This window comes from Ovis canadensis, chromosome 26 (genome assembly GCF_042477335.2).
Source record: "Ovis canadensis isolate MfBH-ARS-UI-01 breed Bighorn chromosome 26, ARS-UI_OviCan_v2, whole genome shotgun sequence".
Classification (NCBI taxonomy): domain Eukaryota; kingdom Metazoa; phylum Chordata; class Mammalia; order Artiodactyla; family Bovidae; genus Ovis; species Ovis canadensis.
Window position 1 is genome coordinate 52,725,383 of NC_091270.1, and position 23,630 is coordinate 52,749,012.

Sequence of the window (23,630 nt, forward strand, 5' to 3'; positions counted from 1 at the left end):
TTCATGAAGGAAGCGTACTGTTGGTGCACAGGAGCATAGTGACCCCTCCCAAGATGTCTGCGTCCTAACCCCCTGAGCCTGTGGAGGTGTTAGGTTGAGCTGCAGAGGGAATCAGCGTTGCTAATCAGCTGACCTTAGTTGGGAAGCTCATCCTGGACGATCTGGGTGGACTCAGTGTGACCACAGGGGTCACTGAAAGTGACGAGGGGGACTGGGGAGTCGGTGTCAGCAGTGCACCAGCAAAGGCTGGGCTGGTCACTGCTGGCTTGGAGCTGGAGGAAGGGGCTGTGGGCCACAGGTTATAGGCAGACCCTAGGTTCTAGGGCAGACATGAAGGGCATTCTTCCCTAGGGCCTCTGAAGAGGACATGGCCCGCCAACGGCTTGATTTCAGTCCCATGAGACCCTCGCCAGACTTCTGAACCTCCAGAACCATTGGGAAGTAAATCGGTGGTGTTTAAAGCCAGCAAGCTGGTGGCAGTTTCTCGTAGCAGTGATAGAAAACGAATGCACTGTCGTGTATGTTAAACTAGGTGCAGATTTTTAAGCTCGAGGAGATGTCCTGCAGTAACAAACCACGAGTTGCAGTACAGTTGCTTAAAACAACCATCCAGCTCAACATCACGTGCTCAGCGGACACTCCTGGCGGCCTGACCTCCCTCTGCAGCATGGCCGTCTGTCTCCTCTCATTGCTGGAGCTCGGGTTTCTGTGCGATCCTGCCCACCTGCAAACAAGCTTCTAGACACGTATCGGAATGGCTGTTGGTGGAATTACCAGAGAACTGGGCAAAAAAATGAGTCTGAACCCTAACGGGAAGTGAAACTTGAAAGCAGGTTCAAATCACTTTGAATACAGGGGATTCGGGAAGTTCACGATGCAGAGGGTGGAAAGTCTCGTGTAACGCAGTTTGGTTGTTTGTCAATGAAACAAATCATGGCCTCTTGACACTCACCCTAACTCTTGAGCAGTGCTAGCTGGACGCCCATCCAAGGTCGCTCATCCAGCTGTCCTGGTGGGTTCAAGAGCAGCAGGACTGCCAGTTTTTCAAAGAGGTCAGCTCTTCTTCAAGGGCACCTCCGAATCCTGGCCAGAGATCGGGGTTCTAATGGCGCAGTAGGTGGACGAAGTGGCAGAGCCCAGCTGTCAGCACCTGCTGCTGTGGGCGATGCTGGGGAGCGTGGCTCAGAGCAGGCGTGGGCCGCCAGAGGGTGAGCCTTCGAAATACTGCCGGGTGGGGGGCCATCACGAAAAGGCACATCTTGTGCTATCCTCTTTAGGTGAAGTATCCAGATGGCTAAATCTGTAGAGGCAGCATGTAGACGTGTGCTCATCTAGGCCTGGGGGTGGGGATTTCTTTGGGAGATGATGAGTATGTTCTCTTTTAAAATAATTAACTAATTAGTCCCTTGGACTTCGAGGGGATCCAACCAGTCCATCCTAAAGGAAATCAGTCCTGAATATTCATTGGAAGGACTGATGCTGAAGCTGAAGCTCCAGTACTTTCGCCACCTCATGCGAAGAACTGACTCCTTGGAAAAGACCCTGATATGGGAAAGATTGAAGGCGGGAGGAGAAGGGGACAACAGAGGATGAGATGGTTGGATGGCATCACCAACTCAATGGACATGCTGCTGCTGCTAAGTCATTTCAGTCGTGTCCGACTCTGTGTGACCCCATAGACGGCAGCCCACCAGGCTCCCCCATCCCTGGGATTCTCCAGGCAAGAACACTGGAGTGGGTTGCCATTTCCTTCTCCAGTGCATGAAAGTGAAAAGTGAAAGGGAAGTCGCTTGAGTAAACTCCGGGAGTTGGTAATGGACAGGGAGGCCTGGCGTCCTGCAGTCCTTGGGGTCACGAAGTCAGACACGACTGAGCGACTGACCTGACCTGAACTGAGTGAAGCTGCTGGGTCTTAGTTGCGGCGCTGAGATCTTCGGTCTTGGTGTGGCACACGGGACCTTTAGGTGCAGCACGTAAAGCTGTTAGTTGCGGCATGTGGGGTCTAGACCCTCAACCGGGGGCCGAACCCTGGCCCCCCACACCACGAGCACTGAGTCGCAGCCACTGGACCACCAGGGAGGCCCTGGTGAGCGCGCTCTGAAACCGACTATGACTTTGGCCACGTTACTCTGAATATACCCCAGACCATCAGCGTGTGTGGTTTCCATGGATGAGTTGAATGGTGTGTGAATGATCTCAGAGCTGTTGGAAAAAAGAAAAACAACTAAGCATATAAGGTGACTCTGTGACTGAGGCTTAACCACAGCCGTGTGGGGACTTGATAGAAGCCACTTGGGAGAGTGCCCTGGGTGGGGGTGCTGGAAGTGTCTGCTTCTGGCCTTGGAGCCGTCACAGTCAAAAGATGCCTCCACCTCACTCCTGAAGCTTTCATTCGTGAATGTCGGCTTTAGGGACGGGTCTGGTGACCAGCGAGTAAGGCGTCCCAGGGGACACTGTCTGTTCCTTGTCTGCGTGAGCGTGTGCTGAGTCGCTTCAGTCATGTTCAACTCTCAGCAACCCTGTGGGCAGCAGCCCGCCAGGCTCCTCTGTCCGAGGGAGTTCCCAGGCAAGAACTCCGGAGTGGGTTGCCATCTCCTCCTCCAAGGGATCTTCCCCACCCAGGGATCGAACCCAGGTCTCTTCCGTCTCCTGCACTGGCAGGTGGGTTCCTTACCGCTAGCGCTACTTGGGGAGCCCTGACTCCCACTGTCCTTTTGCTCCCGGGCGGGCCCTTTGTCTGCAGGGATCGTGGCTGGATCGGTGGGCCTGTGACCTCGGCATCTGCCGCCCTGAGGAAGCATGTGTCCCTGAGGGCCTTGCCACGATCTCGACATGCATCTGTTGAGTCTCAGTCTGGACCGAATGAATTCCTGCACTTACAAGACTTAGGTTTCCTCGTAAGGCACGTTTTCATAAACAGACAAAATGGTCCAGTGGGGCCTCTAGGACACCCAGTGGAATTTTGGTATCATTCTGAAGGCTTTTCTTGTTGGATTTCTCCTCTGCCTGCCCTGCAGGTCAGGGCTGGTCCCAGGGCATGTGGGCTCTTAGGGGGCTCTCAATGCAGGGGCCCGGGGGCCCGGGAGGGGGCAGCCAAGTGCTGACCTGGGTACTGCCTGGACACCTGGGGGAAGGGAAGAGTTAATCCTCGGACCCAGGCCGTCTGTAGTTCACAAGAATTGTGGTGATTCCCTCATTCCCGATCGTGAAGCTTCCATGGAGGGCACTATGTCAGTTATTGCATTAAAGGTTAAACTCCTGAGGATGGACAAGCCTATAGTGTAACAGAGAAAAGAGAAAGTAACCCTGTGACCCTGCAGAAAATAAGTCTTTGGTGGGTAAGTGCCGTGAAGGAGTGCCCTGTTGAGACAGGAGGGCAGGAGCCCCTGCTGTGGGGGGCACCTGGGCCTTGCCTTGGAGCAGAGACCAGAGGGCATGGGCCGGGCCAGCAGTCTGAGCCTGACTGGGCATCGGAGGCCCGAGGTGGAGTCGCAGGAGGAGGATGGAAAGGTGGGTTAGAGCCCAGCTTCGGGAGTTTTAAATGCCAGCGGTGCCTGCGTGGGGCTGCCACCAGGAGTGTTGCCCAATGCCTGCTAAGGGCTGGACGCTGCTAGGGGCTCAGCCCTGAGGCACCCCTGAAAGGTGGATGTCAGAGTTCCCACTTTACAGATGGAGAAACCAAGCCAGAGTCCGTGGTCCGCCCAGCATCACAGAGCTGGTAAATGGCTGTGCTGGGATTTGAATCAGCCTGTGTTCCGTCTCCTATACCGCTCTTACCTTCTCTCTGGAGAGAGAGACCCCCCCCTAGGGAGAGAAACATAAAACCTGGAGCCAGGGCATTAACTGTTAGGCTGAAGCAACAGGGAAGTGCCTTTTGCTTGGGTCCAAGGTCAAGTCCAGTAGTGCCAGGGGTCAAGGAATGAGGATTCTCTTGGGCAAAAGTGTTCCAAAGAGGTCTCGAGGGGGAGGTGGGGACGGGGCAAGGCCTGGGTGCAGATGTGGGGTGGATAGAGATGAGCAGGGGCCAGGCCTGGAGGTGGGCTGGCGGAGACTTGGGGCCATCTGTTAAGCAGGCACGCTGCCGGCCTTGGGGGCCTGGAGCTGAGTTATGGGCTGTGTTATGGGCCCAGAGGCGTCAGCTGTGGGTTTGACCCTTGGCTGTCTCTGATCATCCCGTGCGTCCTCTGCAGGAGACGGGCGAGCAGATCGCCATCAAGCAGTGCCGGCAGGAGCTCAGTCCCCGGAACCGCGAGCGCTGGTGCCTGGAGATCCAGATCATGAGGAGGTGAGGGCCTGGGCGCCAGCAACCCCGGGCGGGACCGTGGGGGCAGGGGAATGCGGGGGCGGGGGACCACAGGGCCCAGGGGACGCTGCAGTGACTCTGGAGAAGGGCCTCAGGATCTGGAGCCGCAGCCCCAGCTCTCTAGAAAGAGGTGTGAGACCCAGCGCTGATACCCTGATAGAGGTGTCAGGGTCCCAGCCAGACTGTCCAGGCAGGTGGCTGCCGGGGCAGCGGCAGTGACAGCCCACCACCCGGCCCGCCGAGGGTTCTGGGTGGGCTTCCTCTGTTATATGATATAAAGTAGCCATTATGCCGAGTTTTCTCTGTCAGCAAAGATCCTTTTTCCCGTGTTTCCAGTTCTGAGCTGGTAGGTGAGTGTCCCTGCTGTGAACCTTTTGCCAGAGTCTGTTCCTCCAGGGGGGCTGGGGTGGGGGGCTGGGGGGCTGCCCTCCCAGCTGGGAAGGCGTGGGGGAGTCGCAGCCCAGCAGGGGCTCCCTCCCCACCCTGGGGAAGGGGGTGTCTCCTTGTTCGCAGGAGCACGTGTGCACACACACTGCACACTCTACAAGCAGACACACCCTCACACACAACACACACACATGCCTCATGCACAGACACGCCACAAACATACCACGCACACTCCACAGACACACAAACCACACACCCCACACGCATACACCCCACACGCACACACACACACCACCATCACACACCACCATCACACACCACCATCACACACCACACGAGCAGACACAGACACACACACCACACGCACATGCCGTACAGACACACACGCCACAGACACCCCCCACACACACACCACAAACACACCACACAAGCAGACACACACACAGCACACACACGCCATACAGACACACGCCACAAACACACCACCCATACTCCACATACAGACACACCCACACATACACCACATACACGCACCACACACACATGCCATACATACCACGAACACACCAACACTCCACATAAAGACACACACATGCACACACAGACACACACCACACACACGACACACACCATATATACTGCACACATATACTACACACATAAACACACCGCCCACACTCCACACACAGACACGCACCCCACACACCACATACACACCCCACACACATAACACACACACATGCCACATGCACAGAGACACCACCCACACTCCACAGACACACAAACCACACACATACACCCCCCCACACACAGACCACAGACACACACACCACACACACGCCATACAGACACACATGCCACAAACACACCACCCACACTCCACATACATACACACCCCCACACACACCGCATACACACATCACACACACACCACGAACACACCAACACTCCACACACAGACACACACCCCGCACACACCCCCTGTCCCCACCCAGCGGCGTGACGTCGGCAGTCCCTCCACTTTCTCTGCTTCAGAGCAGTTGGGAAGCGCGGGGGGCCTGCCGTGGGGCCTCTGAGGAGAACCAAGCCCCCGGGGCCCTTGCACGACCAGGGCTCATGGCGCAGACCGAGCGCTGCCAGGCCCTGGGTGAGGGGCCAGCTGTGCCCTTACCCCTCCACTCTCCAGGCCCTGGCACCTCAAGGCCCTGGGGGGCAGGGGTGAGCCCGCTGTCTGCCCCCCCTCACCTGTTCCGCTTCCCCCCAGGCTGAACCATCCCAATGTGGTGGCCGCCCGGGACGTCCCTGAAGGCATGCAGAGCCTGGCTCCCAACGACCTGCCCCTGCTGGCGATGGAGTACTGTCAGGGCGGGGACCTGCGCAAGGTGAGGCTGCGGGACCGGGGGCGGGGGGAAGGGGGGCACCCTGGGGCGGGGCCTGGGGGGGCCCCTGGGGGGGCAAGGTGAGGCTGCGGGGCCAGGGGTTCCCTGAGTGGGGGCACCCTGGAGGGGCAAGGTGAGGCTGCGGGGCCGGAGAGGGGGGCCTGAGCGGGGACACCCTGGAGGGGCAAGGTGAGGCTGCGGGGCCTGGGCGGGGGCCCTGAGCAGGGGCACCCTGGGGCGGGGCCTGGGGGAGCAAGGTGAGGCTGCGGGGCCTAGGGGGTGGCCCTGAATGGGGGTGGCCCTGAATGGGGGCACCCTGGAGGGGCAAGGTGAGGCTGCGGGGCCAGGGGTGGGGGGCCGGGGGGCACCCTGGGGTGGGGTCTGGGGGGGCAAGGTGAGGCTGCAGGGTGGGGAGCAGGGGGGCACCCTGGGGCGGGGCCTGGGGGGGCAAGGTGAGGCTGCAGGGCCTGGGGCGGGGGGCCGGGGGCACCCTGGGGTGGCGCCTGGGAGGGCAAGGTAAGGCTGCGGGGCCTGGGGGCGGGTGGGCACCCTGAAGCGGGGCGCAGCGGTCAGGGCGGGGCTTGCTGTGCACCCTGCGGCTGTCCCTCGAGTGACAAGGGAACGCCACCTGGTAGAGTCCAGGGCAGAGCTGGACCAGCCCCAGACAGACCTTCCTCCCCCGCACGGCCGTGTCAGCCCTTTGGTGCCCCTTGGCCACCGTCCCCATGAGCACAGCTTCTCCCAGCCACGGCTGCCTGGGGTCACAGAGCGGGGCAGGAAGGGACTGACTTGGCCCCGGCAGGGCCAGGGACCCAGAGCTGCCGCTGACGCAGCTTCTGGGCTCTGCTCCCCGCCTGCCTTCCCGCCACGTCTGCACGCCTCTGTATGAGAACACGCGCCACGGGCTGGGTCCCGGGGGGCCGTGTGTGTCCCATCTCTGAAACGGTACCACGACCTGCTCTTACTCATGGCCTCGTGAGCAGCCCCGTGATGCAGGGGAAACAGATGGGATCCCAAGTGGAGGGGGCCGCCTCGTGGCCCAGAGGGGCAGGGTTGGGGGCTGGACCACCACAGCCGCAGCAGCAGAGCCTGGGTCTCACCTGCGGGTCCCAGCCGCGGGCCCCGCCCCGTCTGTGAGGACAGAGCAGGAGGACTGTGCAGGCTCTGGGCAGAAGGCGGCTTTGTATTGCAGAGGTTGCCTGTCTGTCCACATCCCTGCACTCCTCGCCCTGGAAGAGGTGCATGGTGGCAGGGCAGCCATCAGGTGCCTCGGGCCCCCTCGGCCGTTCCCAGAGCCGGCGCCGCCTGCTTTCCTGCTGCTCTCCTGGCCCCTGCTGCTGTCCCTCTCTAGAGGGACTTTCCATGAGGCCCATGTGCCCAAGTGGCCATCTCCTGCCCGGGGGGTGGCCTGTCCGGGGGTGTCAGGGCAGGATGTGAGCAGTCGCTGGCATGGCCCACAGGCAGGGACTGATAACAGAGGCTAAACAGGGACTCGACAGAACTTCCATTTTCCTCTTTTATTTTCCTAACCTTTGACAGCCACTGGATTACTAACTGCAGCTATTTAGGGAGATAAAGCCGTGTCCCTGTAGCTGAGTGGACACTCCTTAGCGGGCAGCGTAGCCAGTAGGTGGGAGGCGACCAGCTTACGGCAGTGGAGGACCTCCAACGTCATCTCGTGGGTAGTGGGGAGCCGGCCTGCCCGGGAAGAGAGTGATACAGACTGGGGCGTGATTGACCCGGCCCAGGGTGCAGGGTGGTGCGGCGGAGGTGGGGTGGCGCCCCATAGGGCCTGCGTCCACGTGGTCACCAGGGGAGATCAGGGAGGGGGGGCACTGCTGCCCCGGCATCAGGGGTCTGTCCTCTCGGTTCCAAGTGGAGTGGCCTGTCTTTCCCCGCTCCTGAACGTTCAAAATCCGCACTCCTGGGTGGGGAGACATGCTTGGCCAATGCGTGAGTGATCCGAGGAGTGAGGCGTGCGTGCCTGACATGGGAACAGCTCATGGACACATGTTGGGGTGGGGGTTCCTTCGCATTGGTGCCCTTCTTGTCGGGAAATTTCTTTCTGAAGTCGAGGCTGGCTTCTCACAGCAGACTGAGACCCTCGATAGGCCACCAGGGCTGGGAGGGCCCGAGCCTCAGGCGGACTTGTGTCCTGGGGCAGCTCTGTCCTGCGGCGGCTGTGGGGGTGGACAGACGCCTGGACCCCTTCGGTCTGGCATCTTTACCCGTGAGCCGGGAAGGCCACCGATGCTGGCCTCAGAGGAGGGTAGGGCGGTATGCAGTGAGATGGGGCAGGAAGGCTCCACGGAGTGCATCCACGCGGCTCTCCATCTGCGAAGAGCTTGAGGGCCGTGCGGGCTCTGGGTGCAAGCTAGCTTTGTACCAAAACAAGGTTGCCTCCATCCACACCCCTCACTCCTCCCTAGGGAAGAAGGTGGGCAGGTTGGGGGCAGGGATGGGGCTTGGGGGCAGACAGCCAGGTGACACTGTACCCACGCTCAGCCGTTCTGGACCCAGCATCGTGTGCTTCCCACCGCTCTTCCGGCTCCATCCTGGTGCCGGCCCGTGGTGAGTGCTTGCCACGTGGTCCCTGCTGTCATCCCCACCTAGGGCAAGGGGAAAGGGTCAGAAGGAGGGCTTCAGTGGGTCCCCAGGGCTCTTGGGAGCAGTGGATCAGCAGTGGCTGAGCTCTGGCTGCGCCCACTCCCCCGTGACCGTGGCTCAGGTGAGGCTCCAAGAATGGCTCAGGGTCAGGGTCGCACACGTGAGCACCTCCAGGAGCTCGCAGGCCTCCATCTTCCATCCCCGCCCAGGCCCCGCCCCGGCTAGTCCTGCTGCCTGGCTGCCTGCCCACCTAGGACCTGGGGAGTGCTCAGACGGCCTCAGCTGGCGGAGGACCCCGGTGGACAGCGCATTGGTGATTGGTGACCGCTCCCCCTGACACCTCTCCCCCCGCCCTTCTCAACAGTACCTGAACCAGTTTGAGAACTGCTGCGGCCTGCGGGAAGGAGCCATCCTCACCTTGCTGAGCGACATCGGTAAACCCCAGCCCCGGACGTCTGGCCGTGCCCCCCAGGGAGGGGCCTTGCGGGGGTGGAGGGGCGGTGACGGGTCTGCCGGTCTCTGCGGAGGTGGGGTTGGCGGGGACAGACGGTGGCGGGGGACTGGTGAGGGGGCGGTCGACAGGGCCTAGTCAGGCGGGCGCTGAACTCAGATTTCCCTTCCTTCCGGACTAAGTCATGTGCACAGGAGAGTGAGTTTCCTTTCCCATTAAAGAGCTCCACTCCCAGCTTTCCCGGAACGGCCAGTGATGGAGTTGGTTGTCCTTTGAATGCATCTCATCCTTTGGCAGTGAATTTTTCCACTTCCTTGTTGGTAGTTCTCTTGCTGGCCGAAGCCATAGGAAAAAACGGTCCTCCTTTAAACCCCGGTTAACCCTTGGCATTCTCCGAGGAGGGTGTTGACGGCCCTCTGAGAAGGCCTGGCTGGCCTGGGCAGCAGGAGCCCGACCTCGGCGTGCAGGGGTCAGATGCCACCTCTCCAGCCCAGGCGCCTGCTCTTTGGGGGGTAAATCTGCAGTGTAAGGTGGCAGTCCGAGATCAGGACTGAGAGGTACCCAGGGTTCGTCACTCAGCGTTTGCCCCCAGTTTGGGGAATGACACTGTTTTCACCCCTCGCCCACCGCACCCTCTCGGAAGCTGTGAGTTTTTTCTTTTGGTTTGTTCAGACTTTCTGTTTAGGAAAATACCAAGCATATAGGAAAGCTGGAGGAGCAGTACAGTGAAACCCACAGGCCCATCGCCCAGGTTCACCAGTTATTGCCACCTCGCCCCGTCTGAAAAGCTGCATTTCTGGTGCTTGGCCTGGGAGGGTGAGGGGCTTGCAGTGCCCAGCGCTTTGGCCTTGCCCCTGCCACCTCTTCACTCTGGGCGAGAAGGAAGTGGGGGGAATGGAGTGATGCTGTGCTTACGGTTAGGATCTGAGCAGTGGGATGTGGAAAATTCCCTCTTGCTCTCTAGCCTGTGTCTGTCCTGCAGATGGGGCTCATAGTGAGGACAAGATGACGTGGCACCAGTCGGGGGTTTCTTCTCCAGCTCTGTTGAAGTGTAATTGACGTTTGACACATGTGAGTTTCAGATGTGCAGCGTCAAGACGTTGCGGCGGTTTCATGTGATCTGAGTGTGCGTCCATCATCAGCCAGACAGCGTCAGAGAGGGAGGTGCCCTGCTGACTCCCTAGAGAGTCCAGTCCTTCGGCCAAGATCCCACTTGCTCCCTGGACCCCTGCGCCACGGTGGCCCGTCCCTGCGGTGCACGGACGTTTACCTGTCTTCTGCGCCAGTGGCCACGCCACAGTTTATTCTCTTGAGTCGAAGGCAGGTAGAAGGTCGGAGCATGTTCTTTTGCTCTTTGTGGCCAGCTTTTGTTTCTGGTTAGAGCTTCAAGTCTTTTCTGTATGTTATTTCTTCAAATGTGCTTTCACTTAGTAGATTATCTGTGCATTCAGGAAATTGTTGAGATAGTCTCTGGATGATTGTCTCAGGCACACAAAGCTGTCTGCTCCCTCGTGTACCATTAGCGTCCTCCAGTGGCCCTTGTGATATTTACGGAGCCTCTGCGGGCCTCATGTTCTTGGTGTGGCCACGTGTCGTGTCCAGGTACCACCGCCTCCTGTGGTAGCTTTCTGTTATGTATTCAAGGTGTGTGTGTGTGTAAGTTACACCTAAGTCAGAATAGTGAGGGCAGGTAAGCCCCAGGGAAGCTTAAGTGGTTCCACTCTCCCGTCAGTGGATGAGTATCAAAGGTCATTAGGTCGCCGGTTCCCTAATGAGGCTTTCTTTGAAGTGCTGGTCTGCTAGAATTAAACTCGTGAAGGCCAAGACTTTGTCAACGCTGTGTCTCCCACATCTGGAATAGTAGTACCTCGCGTAGCAGCTGCTTTATACATACTTGTCAGTGAATGAAATAAATCCCAAAGGAAATTAGAAGAAGGACCTACTTTTTATTTAAAAGAACAGCTGTTCACATAAGATTAAATGAGCCGTCGGGGGTCAGATAGCAGCTCTTGCCGCCTGTTGGCAGCGTGGCCTTCGGCACATTGCTTATTTCCTTTGATGGATCTGTGTTGAGCTGTGCCGGGTCTTCATTGCCACATTTGGGCTTCCTCTAGCTGCGGCGAGTTGGGACTGTTCCCCGTTGTGGTCCGTGGGCTTCTCACTGCAGCGTCTTCACTCGTTGCGGAGCACAGGCTCTCGTGTGGACAGGCTTCAGCGGCTGCGGCACTCGAGCTCAGTAACTGCGGCTCGCAGGCTTTGTTGCCCTGAGGCTCGTGGGATCAAACCCGGGTCCCCTGGATTGGCCGGCAGACTCTTAAGCACTAGGCCATCAGGGAAGTCCCCTGTTACTTCTTAAGGGCAGCAGCTTTATTTGCTGAGAGACGGGCACATAGATCGCCTTGTGAGGACCGTCAGGAGGTAGGGCAGTTGCCATGTGCTGTCCTTCCCCTGGCCCCCCAGGCTACCCTTTTGGAAAACGTCCGCTGTCCTCAGTTGGGCTGTGACCCAGGGCTGAGGTCTGGTGAGCTGGGCAGGTGGCCGTCTTCCAGGATGTCCCTCCCCGGAAGTGGCCGACCTTGCTCAGACCACAGCCCTTGTCGCCTCCTGGATGCCATCCGGCCGCCTGACTGGGGGGTTGCTGATAAGCTCAGATTGTCCTTTCAGTCCCTTTTCTGATTTGTGTACGAAATTCATGAAGTTTATTTCTCTTGCACAATGTCGTCACAGAGCCCAAGTTCAAAAGGGTTTCTGGGAGCTCCTCTCACGTAGCTTTTTTGTATTCTGGAACGTTTCCTGAGCCTGTTTTGTTCCAGTTAGTCCCAAGGGCCTACCCACCTCCCTCTGTGGAGCTGCCCTGCTGGTCCCTGCCAGGCTGACTGCAGATATGGCCAGAGCCCACCCCTGCCCGCGGGGCGGGTACATGGCCCTCTCTGGGTGACTCCTTGTTCAGTCGCTCAGTCGTGTTCAACTCTTTGTGACCCCATGGACTGAAGTACCCCAGGCTCTTCTGTCCTCAGTATCTCCCAGATTTTGCTCAGACTCATGTCCATTGAGTTGGTAAAACTATCTAACCATCTCATCCTCTGCCATTTGACCTCAGTCTTTCCCAGCATCAGGGTCTTTTCAAATGAGTCAGTTCTCATCAGGTGACCAAAGTATTGGAGTTTCAGCTTCAACATCAGTCCTTCCAGTGAACACTCAGGATTGATCTCCTTTAGGATGGACTGGTTGGATCTCCTTGCAGTCCAAGGGACTCTCAAGAGTCTTCTCCAACATCTCAGTTCAAAAGCATCAATTCTTTGGTGCTCAGCCTCCGCTGCGGTCCAGCTCTCACATCCGCACATGACTACTGGAAGCACCATAGCTCTGACTGGCCGGTGACCCCTACTTAGCTTTAATCTCTCCGGTCCCACTTGTCTCCCAGAGATGCCTGTGCAGAGCAACATCAGGATGATAGACACAGGCATTTCCCAGGGGGCGTCATGTTGCCCGAGAAGATCTCGCAGAGTGCACGTGAGCGGGCGAGCAGACGCCCGGGAAGCCTGTGGGTGAGCCCATTTCCTGCACCGGGACAGGCGGGCCTATTAGAACGTTGCCCTTACGCTGCTGAGAGGTCTGGAGACAGGTGCTGAGGCAGCTGGAAGTGATCTGTCTTCCACATAAAGCGACCTTAAAATAGCTCAGGGAAGTTGTGACTCAGTGGACTCATTATTCTCTGGAAAACGTTGCCATATGTTTCCTTCTGCCGGCCGACAGCAAACTCCTGCCCGCTCTGGAGGCCCGGGTCTCTGCTGCCTGAGGGGTGGGGACTGCCCACGCCCAGGCCAGCCGGATGGGACAGTAAGCGGTCCCTGGGGCCCTCCTGGACCTTGGCTCTGCACTGATCTTGGTTCTCCAGGCGGCCAGGGAGTTGTGGTGACCCACTGCCCTGTCCTCGAGCCTCCAGGGCCCCCGCTCACTGTCCTGTCTGTGCTTTGGTCTCTGAGTCACTGTCTCAGTCCCTGTCGGAGCATCTCCTAGCAGGTGTCCAGCCTGTCCACCTCACAGGACAGGGAGTGTTCCAGATGGAGCGAAGGGCTTTCGGTAATCAGAGCCCTGGCTCTCTGCTCTGTTTTCTTTCATTGTGGCTTTCCTTGCTTGTTCTGTTGAATACCTACATTCTGACTGCACTGCTGATTGTCATGAAAGGTGACTATAGGATCTCAGAAATTCAGATTATTTGTATGTAGAGTACGTGGAAAATCGTAAGTAACCAGGTTTACCGAACATAATCAGAATAAAAGAGCTGCTCTCAGACCTGGCCTTCCCCAGTTCCCAGCTCTGCTTCCTCGTTCAGGGGCCTTTCCTCTCTAGAAAACCAAGGTGACTTTCTGGGCCTGCGTGTCCTCAGCTTGATATGAGCATGTGGACTGGGTGAGCTCCAGGGTCCCTTCTAACTCTGAGTATTGCATCTTCGCTGTTTGGGTTCTGGTTTTCAGAAAGGCCGCCTATAATGTCTCTGACGTTCGCTGTGCCGCTCCAGCCTGACGGCTCCCCGGGGTCCCCTGGCCTCTCCCTTCCTGCATCCTCTTCTTCTTGGAGCTTCGTCTTGGTGATATCTGTCTGTCTGTTCTTGCTCCCGCCTGTGTGTCCCTCTCTGCACCTGGTGACTGCCCACTGCTTCCAGTATTCCGTGTGCCGGGTCTTTCTCACGACATCTCAATCCACTGAATCTCCTCCCAAGTCTGTGTGTTCAACCCTGACCTCCATCCTCAGCTCCATATCCACGTCTCCATGGTGCTTCTCCCCAAGTCACTTCCAAAGTGAAGTCCTCGACGTCTTCCTTAAACCCGATCCCTGCCTGACATCCTCTGACTTGTCCCTGGCCCTGTCTTCCTGCCAGTCACCCGAACGTGGGTGCCGACTTTGAATCTCGTCTCTTCTCGGAATCTGCCCCTCTTCCCACCCCGCGCCGCCCTCCCCGCCGCCCCGTCTGAAGTCTCCAGTCTTCTCCTTCGTGTGTACACCCTGCTTTCCCTTCCTGTGCCCACTGCCTCCACTCATTCAGAGTCGTCCTAGCGCCTCACTCTCCTGGGCGCCTGTTCCTACTGACTGGTCCCTCTCTCATGCTTCTGAGAGGACATGTCCGTCCCCGTCCCCTGCTAGGTCGAGGCCAAAGCTCATAGCGTCCCGTCTCTCCTGATTGACTGCAGCCCACTTCAAAACCCGCCCTTCGATCCTCTCTGGAGCCTCTGCCCATGCGCGCCTTTCAGAATGCTGCTCCCGCCCCTCCCCTGGGCCTGCCCCTCCGTGGGGACCGCCCTGGCCCAGTGAGCACAGCAGGGCTCCCTCTCAGATTCCGTGCGTTCGTGGCCTCCCCCACCCAGTACTGTTGTTGCAGGCCTCTGCCTGTCCTCGACAGGAAGGACTGACCCTGGGTTTGAGGTCCGTAGACCAGATTCAGTCCATTCCAGTTCAGTTCCTGCTGTGTCGCTTAGTCATGTCCGACTCTTTGTGACCCCACGGGCTGCAGCACGCCAGGCCCCCCTGTCCATCACCAACTCCTGGAGCTTACTTAAACTCATGTCGATTGAGTCGGTGATGCTGTCCAACCATCTCATCCTCTGTCATCCCCTTCTCCTCCCGCCTCCAATGTTTCCCAGCATCAGGGTCTTTTCCAAGGAGTCAGTTCTTCGCGTCAGGTGGCCAAAGTATTGGAGTTTCAGCTTCAGCATCAGTCCTTCCAGTGAGTATTCAGGACTGATTTCCTTAGGATTCCTTTAGGATATGAGCCATGCCGTGTAGACCAGATTATTTGCGCAGTAAGTGAAGGAAGTGGTTTGATCCAGCGGCACATTTTCGACAGCTCCAGCCGCACAGAAGACACTTGTTCAGGATGGCAGGATGAAGAGAGGGTGACTCTGCACTTCCCTGTCAGCACTGGCAACACCGCCCTGCCACCTCGCTCGTGAGTCACAGGCTCTCCTTTAGCCAAGAACCCATTAGAGGGACTGGACCTTCCTCCACACCTCCGCACTTGGCCTTCCAGCCCATCTTGCTTGGAAAGCCCAGTGACATCAGAGCGACTGGCACTTAGTATGCTCACAGCCAGCTTTTACTGAGTGAACAGATGTCCCCTTGCCCTTCTCCGTCGTGGTGACTTAAGCCACCGACTGGTGACTGCCTCTTCTGTCTCTTCTAATCTGTGTGTCAGCTTGCTGGTCTGTGCAGTGACGTCAGAGTGACTGGCACTTAGTATGCTCACAGCCAGCTTTTACTGAGTGAACAGATGTCCCCTTGCCCTTCTCCGTTGTGGTGACTTAAGCCACCGACTGGTGACTGCCTCTTCTGTCTCTTCTAATCTGTGTGTCAGCTTGCTGGTCTGTGATCTTTTATTTTTTAAGTCTTAAGAACTTTTTAATTTATTTGTTTGTGTTTGGCTGCACAGGGTCTGCATTGCTGTGTGCCGGCTTTTCTCCAGTTGCAGCAAGTTGGGGCTCCTCTGCATTGGGGTGCATGGGCTGTTCACTGCGGGGGCCTCTCTTGTTGCAGAGTGTGGATGCTAGTAGCTGTGGCTCACAGGCTCGGTTGCTCCACAGCACGTGGAATCTTCCTGGACCAGGGATTGACCCTGTGTCCCCTGCACTGGCAGGCGAATTCTTTAACCGCTGGACCACCCGGGGCGTCCCTGGTCCATCGATCTTTGCGTTTCTTCCCTGTGGCATGCGTCCCGAGCAAGCGTACCCTCAGGAGAGCTCAGTGGTCCCTTTCAGCTCAGGGTGTGGTCAGTAGGCTTCATGGACACAGTCCTCACACAGCCGCTTCTCTGCATGGGAGTCTAGCTGGTCCTGTCTGTTCCCTCATCTCTGGAGCGTGGTTTGGGATTTTGGCTCATCAGTGAGCACTCCAGAGCATCATCATCTGCAGTTGTATGTCCGTGTCTCCCTCACGAGCCGGCGGGATGCTGGAGTCCAAGACCTGGGTGCTGTTCCTGCCAAGGACCCAGGAGGGCTCGGTGCTTGACACAGACCCCCCGGAGCAGCGTCTGTCTGAGGAGATGCCGCTACATGGGATAAAGTTCACACAGAGTGCCGCTTGGCACCTCTTCCCTGTCACTGGAACGTGAGAATGTGGAACCTGCGGGCCCTGATGCTTCGTGGTCCACTTTTCCAGTTCTGTGCGCTTGCAGTATCTCTGTTGTTAGGGGCTTTGATTTTAAAGTTTCAGACACACAGGTATTTCTGTTTTCCATCTCAAATTCTCATGTTCCATCTAATTTAAGTCAAATTAAGTTCTGTCACCTTGAGAAAATTCTGGTTCATGACATTGTCACCCCGTGGTCCTGTTCCGTTAAATAAGGCATAGTCAGACCGACTGAGCCTCTCAGGGACTGATCCTGGAAGGGGCGCTGCCACCGAGCCCTTGCCCGTCAACATTTTGACCATTTCACTCAGTGTAAGACACCATGCGTAACAACATACGTGGGATTCTCAATACATACAGTCGATATATGTGTATAGTGTGCACGTGTGTGTAGTACGTAGTGGATATACATATGTAGTGTGCGTGTAACACACACACACTATGTATATGTATATGTACAGGATTGTCTAATTCCAGGTTTGATTAGGTTGACAAAAAGTATTTGAGAATGAGCGACCTCCCGAAGCGAGAGCTCAGGCGTGTTACGTGCAGGGGCTTTAGCATAAGGAGAGCCCGCCGTTCACAGGGTCACTGGCTGGGTCACTGGCTTGCCCTCCATCCTCCCTTAAGCCCTGGCACAGCTCTTGAGCATCGTGGCACCGAGCTGTGCCCTCCGTCTGATGTGAGTGCTCTGCCTTCCCAGGGGCTTCTCAGGGCACCTCCCCACTCGTCCTTCCCTGCGTCACTCAGTGGGACGTTCACGTCTAGTGTCACAGGCCTTGCCTTAGTCTGGGTATTCCCACTTGTTCAAACTACAGTGAGTCCCAACGTTTGCATATCCTGGCCTTGGACAAACGAACCCCCGCCTTTCTGTTAGAACCCCTGATGCTCATGTCACACAGCTGCACAGGCCTTGGGGACTCGGTGGCTGAGCAGACACACCCCGTCTTCCCCTATGGGCGCTCCCCGCCGGCCATGAGTTCCCGCGAGGGGAGACAGTGTCCCCGTGTGCAGGGTCGTGCCCAGGCGGCTATCACACTGCACTTTTACCCTAGTAAAAGTCAGTAAAACAAAAATGAAAGTGCTGGTGAAAGCACCAGTCTTTTTTTTTTTTTTTGCCACGCCCCATGGTATGTGCGATCTCAGTTCCCCAACCAGGGACGGAACCCGTGCCCCCTGCAGTGGACGGGCATCTGAACCATGGCCATGATGGCCAGGGAGGTCCCCCAGCAGAACAAGGTGGGTGGCATATGGGCTGTACCCTCTGAGAGCAGTGGGCCTGTTGCTCCATCTGGATGCTCGCTGGGCCTAAGCCAACCTGCTGTGCCCAGTTGTGAAAGCAAAGAAGAAGAGGGAACAAGTGTGAGATGTTGAAACTCTACGGTCAAAGGCTGGATTTAAGGGCAGATTTAGTGAGAGGTTTTGCCATTTCACTTAATGTGCGGCTGGAACGCCCCTGAGAAGGCGGAAGTTGGGTGTTCAGCTCTCAGGGGTTTCCCTGTGTTTTCAGAAAACACTCGGCACGAAGTCTTCACACAGTGTGTCTGGCCCCTTAGGCTCTGTGAAGGGTGTCTTCTCCCCCTGAGGGTGCATCCTTTCTCTGCTATGCCCTGGCCCAGCACCCTTTTCCTTAGTGTGGTTATCACTTTTGCTTTTGACCTTCTTTTGCCTCTAATGAAAAAAAAAAGAGGTTCACGCCATTACGACATTGACATCCCTCTGAGTCAGGTAATATAAGCGTAAATGATTTTTAATAATTGGCAGTTATACTGTGGATTTCCCGTGATTCCGTCAGCCCTTCCCTGATGGGTGACTTTTCACTAGTCTCTGATGATCTCACTTGACACTGTGCAGTCCGCACCCGTATTTGTACGTGATGGTGCTGTTGGCTTCGTACGCTGGATTGCCAGAGACAGAAACAAAAGGTCAAACGATATGTACATCTTAAAATGGAATAGCTTTTGCCGTGTTTCTTTACCCCAATTGCACAGCAGTTATTACTCCTTCCAGCGATATAGGGAGTGCCTTTTACATCTCATCTGAAATTCCTTCTGGTTGAAGAAGTGAAAAGGCATGCTGTTGTTCCTTTCATGAGTACTTTGTGGACGGCCAGTGAGCTGGAGCGGCTTCTTACGTGATTGCATAACTGTTTGCGGTCTGTGTTTCATTTCTACTCCTATAAGTTACCTCTTCATGTGTTCTCTGCCAGTGTTTCTGCTGGTTTGCTTTCTTTGGTTGTGTATTAGAATGGTCTTTTCTTTATTAAATCAGTAATTACTCAGTTCTGTTGATACTAGATAGTATTTTTAAATGTACCTCAGTTCAGTTCAGTTGCTTCAGTTCAGTTCAGTCGCTCAGTCATGTCCAACTCTTTGTGACCCCATGAATCGCAGCACGCCAGGCCTCCCTGTCCATCACCAACTCCCAGTGTTCACTCAGACTCACGTCCGTCGAGTCCGTGATGCCATCCAGCCATCTAATCCTCTGTCGTCCCCTTCCCCTCCTGCCCCCAATCCCTCCCAGCATCAGAGTCTTTTCCAATGAGTCAGCTCTTCGCATGAGGTGGCCAAAGTATTCGAGTTTCAGCTTTAGCATCATTCCTTCCAAAGAAATCCGAGGGCGGATCTCCTTCAGAATGGACTGGTTGGATCTCCTTGCAGTCCAAGGGACTCTCAAGAGTCTTCTCCAACACCACAGTTCAAAAGCATCAATTCTTCGGCGCTCAGCCTTCTTCACAGTCCAACTCTCACATCTGTACATGACCACTGGAAAAACCATAGACTTGACTAGACGGACCTTTGTTGGCAAAGTAATGTCTCTGCTTTTTAATATACTATCTAGGTTGGTCATAACTTTCCTTCCAAGGAGTAAGCGTCTTTTAATTTCATTGCTGCAGTCACCATCTGCAGTGATTTTGGAGCCCCCAAAACTAAAGTCTGACACTGTTTCCACTGTTTTCCCATCTATTTGCCATGACGTGATGGGACCAGATGCCATGATCCTCATTTTCTGAATGTTGAGCTTTAAGCCAACTTTTTCACTGTCCACTTTCACTTTCATTAAGAGGCTTTTTAGTTCCTCTTCACTTTCTGCCATAAGGGTGGTGTCATCTGCATATCTGAGGTGATTGAGATTTCTCCCGGCAATCTTGATTCCAGCCTGTGCTTCTTCCAGCCCAGCGTTTCTCATGATGTACTGTGCATATAAGTTACATAAGCAGGTGACAATATACAGCCTTGACGTCCTCCTTTTCCTATTTGGAACCAGTCTGTTGTTCCATGTCCAGTTCTAACTGTTGCTTCCTGACTTGCATATAGGTTTCTCAAGAGGCAGATCAGGTGGTCTGGTATTCCCATCTCTTTCAGAATTTTCCACAGTTTACTGTGATCCACACAGCCAAAGGCTTTGGCATAGTCAATAAAGTAGAAATAGTTGTTTTTCTGGAACTCTCTCGCTTTTTCCATGATCCAGCGGATGTTGGCAATTTGATCTCAGGTTCCTCTGCCTTTTCTAAAAACCAGCTTGAACATCTGGAAGTTTATGGTTCACATATTGCTGAAGCCTGGCTTGGAGAATTTTGAGCATTTCTTTACTAGCGTGTGAGATAAGTGCAATTGTGCGGTAGTTTGAGCATTCTTTGGCATTGCCTTTCTTTGGGATTGGAATGAAAACGGACCTTTTCCAGTCTTATGGCCACTGCTGAGTTTTCCAAATTTGCTGGCATATTGAGTGCAGCACTTTCACAGCATCATCTTTCAGGATTTGAAATAGCTCAACTGGAATCTAACCTCGGAAAATAAAAACATGGTCATCTTGTCTCAAATGCCATCCTCAGTCTTTATCCTTATTCCTACTGGCCTGAATCTAAAACCCTGGGAAGCGCCTGTCTAACCCACTTCTTTGTTTTCTTTTATGTTCCCTTAAAGTAAAAAAAATGCATTTTTTTTCTTTAGAAAAGTCACATAGCATTATGATTTTGAAAAATAGTAGTGTTGCTTCCCTAACACCTGGGTTGCTTTCTTATTGGTTCATAGGAGTTTTTGCCTATTGATACATGCTTTTTGGCATATGCATTACAGATTTTTTTTTCCCTTTTTTTGGTCTTTGGTTCTTTGTATACTATCTTTTGCCATAAATTTTTCTTTCTTTCTTTTTAATTGAAGTATAGTGGATTTATGATATTTGAAGTGTACAGCAAAGTGATTCGGTTATAGATATGTGTATGTATATATATTTTTCATTCTTTTCTGTTGTAGTTTATTATAAGATACTGAATATTGTTCTGTGTGCTGTACAATAGGTCCTTGTTGATTATTTTCTATACTGTAGTGTGTGTCCATTAATCTGACTCCTAATTTATCCCTCCCCCTTCTTCCCCTTTGGTAAGTTTGTTTTCCGCCTCTGTGAGTCTGTTTCTATTTGTAAGTTCATTTGTATCATTTTCTTTTAGATTCCACGGGTAAGTGATACCATGTGATAGTTTACCTTTGTCTGTCTGGTTTCACTTGCTGTGATAATCTCAGGGTCCATCCATGTGGCTGCGAGGCATTATCCCCTTCTTTTTCACGGCTGAGTGGCATTCCATCGTTCGTGTACCACATCCTCATCATTCATCTGTTGATGGTCGCTTAGGTCGCTTCCGTGTTTGGCTGTTGTAAATAGCACTTCAGTGATCGCAGTGGTGCATGTATCTTTTTGAATTAGAGTTTTGTTAGAGATAGTAACATATGATTCATCTGGTAACCTTATTTTTGGCTGTTTAAAGACCCTCAGTACTCTTTTCTCTAGTTGCCATCAACTTTTAAAACCTCTTTGTGTTATTTGTTTTGCTTTTTTTTAAAATGCCATATAGTTTTTCTCTCATGATGCTTTTTTTTTTTTTTTTTTTTGGCTAAATTTATCCTGTGGTATTTTAGAATTTTTGCTGTTAGTGTAAATGGGATTTTTTTTCCCCCTTTCAACTGGATCTATGACAGGGAGAAAAACTGCTGATTTGTATCTGCTTGTTTTGCTTCCAGACGACTTACTACATTTTCCCCAGTTTTTCGTCTATTGAGTCTTCTAGGCTTAGAGTCAGATCATTTCCAGATAAAGATCATTTTATCTCTTTCCAATACTTCCTTGTTTCTTTCATCTGTGGTACATACAGGTTGTTGGGACTTCTGTTAAAACCTCTCTGAGGGGTAAAAACCACATCCTGATGGGCATCTGAGCCTTGGCTGTCCTGGGTCACGTGGTCACGTTTGCTCTTCATAGCAGAGGCTGCGGTAGCGAGTGAGCCGGGTGGTGCGGGCTGCTTCCTTGTCAGCTAGAGTCTGAGCGCTTTAAAGTTGGGAACCATGTCCTCCCGTATTTCTCGGCCCTCAGAGCCCAGCAGCAGAGGACGGGGCACACAGCAGACGCATGCTGGACCGGCAGATGTATTGAAGGCGCCCCCCCACTCTCCCCTTCTAGGCCCCCAGCCCGCTTCCTCCCTGGAGGCAGCTCTGCCCTGCGTTCTCTGCATCCGAGGGCCAAGTGCTGTCTGCCCAGAGGGCCCATCTCCCTTACCACCCTGCAGAATTTACTTTTTGAGCCTCTAGACCAGAGAAGGTCCCCGTCTCAAAGTTAATCAGCACCTCCTGGAGGGCTTGGTAGAGAGCAGACCGCAGGGTCACCCCCAGGTTTCTGATTCACTCCACCTGGGGCGGGACCTGAAGATTTGGCGTTTCTGTGTACCAAGTCTGATGCTGCTAGACCGGGCAGTGCCGATTGAGAACCGCTGCTCGAGAGGGGAGGTGGTGACCTCATGGATGGAAGGCTTAGAGTTCTTTGCGTGAACCAGGCAGATTCTGGTGCAGGCCCAAGCTCTGCTCACGTAGCCAAGTCCCCCTACCTTCACCAACGGAGCATCTGTGGGCCTGTCCCCCACCGCCCCCCACTGTGAGCCCCTGCACGGAGTCGGGGTGTGTATCCAGGACACGAGATAACCATCTTTCACTGGGGAGGCAATGCCGAGTGAAAGGCATCGTCCAGGCTTAGCAGGAACTGACCCCCGTTTCCGCCCTCTCAGCCTCTGCGCTTCGATACCTTCATGAGAACAGAATCATCCATCGGGATCTGAAGCCAGAAAACATTGTCCTGCAGCAAGGGGAGCAGAGGGTGAGTGACCCCGCGGGCCAGCCTCGGGGAGGGGCGGGGGAGGGGGGGCCAGGAGCAGAGAGTGAGTGACCCCGCGGGCCCGCCTCGGAGAGGGGCAGGGGGGCGGGGGAGCTTGGGCTGAGCAGCTGGGGGCAGGCAGTGGGGCGAGGAATGTGCCTGCGTGCCTGCTTATGTTTGGGTTTCCTTGCTCACGCATTTGCTTTTGATTCTCTGGGAGCGTTCTTTGAATTGAAACAAAATCCAGCGCCAGGTTCTGGCTCGCAGGTTGAAGCCAGTTTGAACGGACCACACTGTTAACCGTCCCACGTTGCAGGAATCTGATAAGAAAAGTAGTGTTTGTCTTCCAACTGCCACCCCCTCTGGCCTTGGGGCCTCGTACTTCTTGGAAACGGACGTTTTTTTGTTTTCCATTTGTTTGGGAGCCTCAGCTTTTGACGCTCACAGGGAATCCAGCTGTAGGTGGGTTCTGGATGTGGCCGAAAGGATGTATTTGGAGCTGTCCCGGTCCATCCTGCAGTTTGCCCAGAGCTCTCGAGGGGCCCCCGCCGCTCAGGTGTGGGGTCACCACCCCGCAGGGCTGGGCTGTGTTTGTTCAGCTGGGTGGTGAGCAGGGCTCAGACAAGTGGAATGCAGTCGCTCAGCCGTGGGCTGTCTGATCTCTCCCCCGTGGCTTCCGTCACGCCTGTCCTGGCCCTCACCTCTGTCCCTGTTCACACTCATTCCCGGCAGTCCATTGGAGGTTGGAGAATTTAAAGTGTTTACTGAGAAGGAACCGCGCCTGGTCCTCCGAGTCACGGCAAGTCCAGGGTTCGCAGTCCCGACGGCCGGTGCGTGGTCTCCCAATTCTGACCTTCCTCCAGCAGGTGCTTGCCAGGCAAGGGAGGACAGGCGCCTAGCGTTTTTACGTTGTTTCTTTTGCCTGAACCTACTGCATCTAAGGCGTTCTCCTGCCTATTCGGCAGTCCTTAGGAGCTTAGGGTCTTAGCACTGGGAATTCAGAAATACACCCTCTGCGCCAGCAGAGGTGCTCAGGACTCTTGAAGGACAGCGGACTCGCATAGTCCTCAGATGTCTCTCCCTCCCTGCTTTTTCTTCTAGTTAATACACAAAATTATTGACCTGGGATATGCCAAGGAGCTGGACCAGGGCAGCCTCTGCACGTCCTTCGTGGGGACCCTGCAGTACCTGGTAAGAGGCGGGGTTCCTGGGTCTGCGCGTCAGCCTCTCTCGGGAGGCCATG

General features: G+C 55.1%; 1 protein-coding gene across 2 annotated transcripts in view; it reads left to right on the forward strand.

Annotated features, from left to right (window-relative positions):
• The window catches only part of IKBKB (inhibitor of nuclear factor kappa B kinase subunit beta), a 56,412-nt gene that overhangs the window by 12,827 nt on the left and 19,955 nt on the right, over window positions 1–23,630 (forward strand). For both annotated transcript variants that reach the window (XM_069572704.1, XM_069572703.1), the window contains exons 3-7: window positions 4,191–4,285; window positions 5,955–6,072; window positions 9,041–9,110; window positions 22,302–22,390; window positions 23,489–23,578. In XM_069572704.1, coding sequence (XP_069428805.1) covers window positions 4,191–4,285; window positions 5,955–6,072; window positions 9,041–9,110; window positions 22,302–22,390; window positions 23,489–23,578 — 462 coding nt within the window. The remainder of the gene's footprint in view (window positions 1–4,190; window positions 4,286–5,954; window positions 6,073–9,040; window positions 9,111–22,301; window positions 22,391–23,488; window positions 23,579–23,630) is intronic.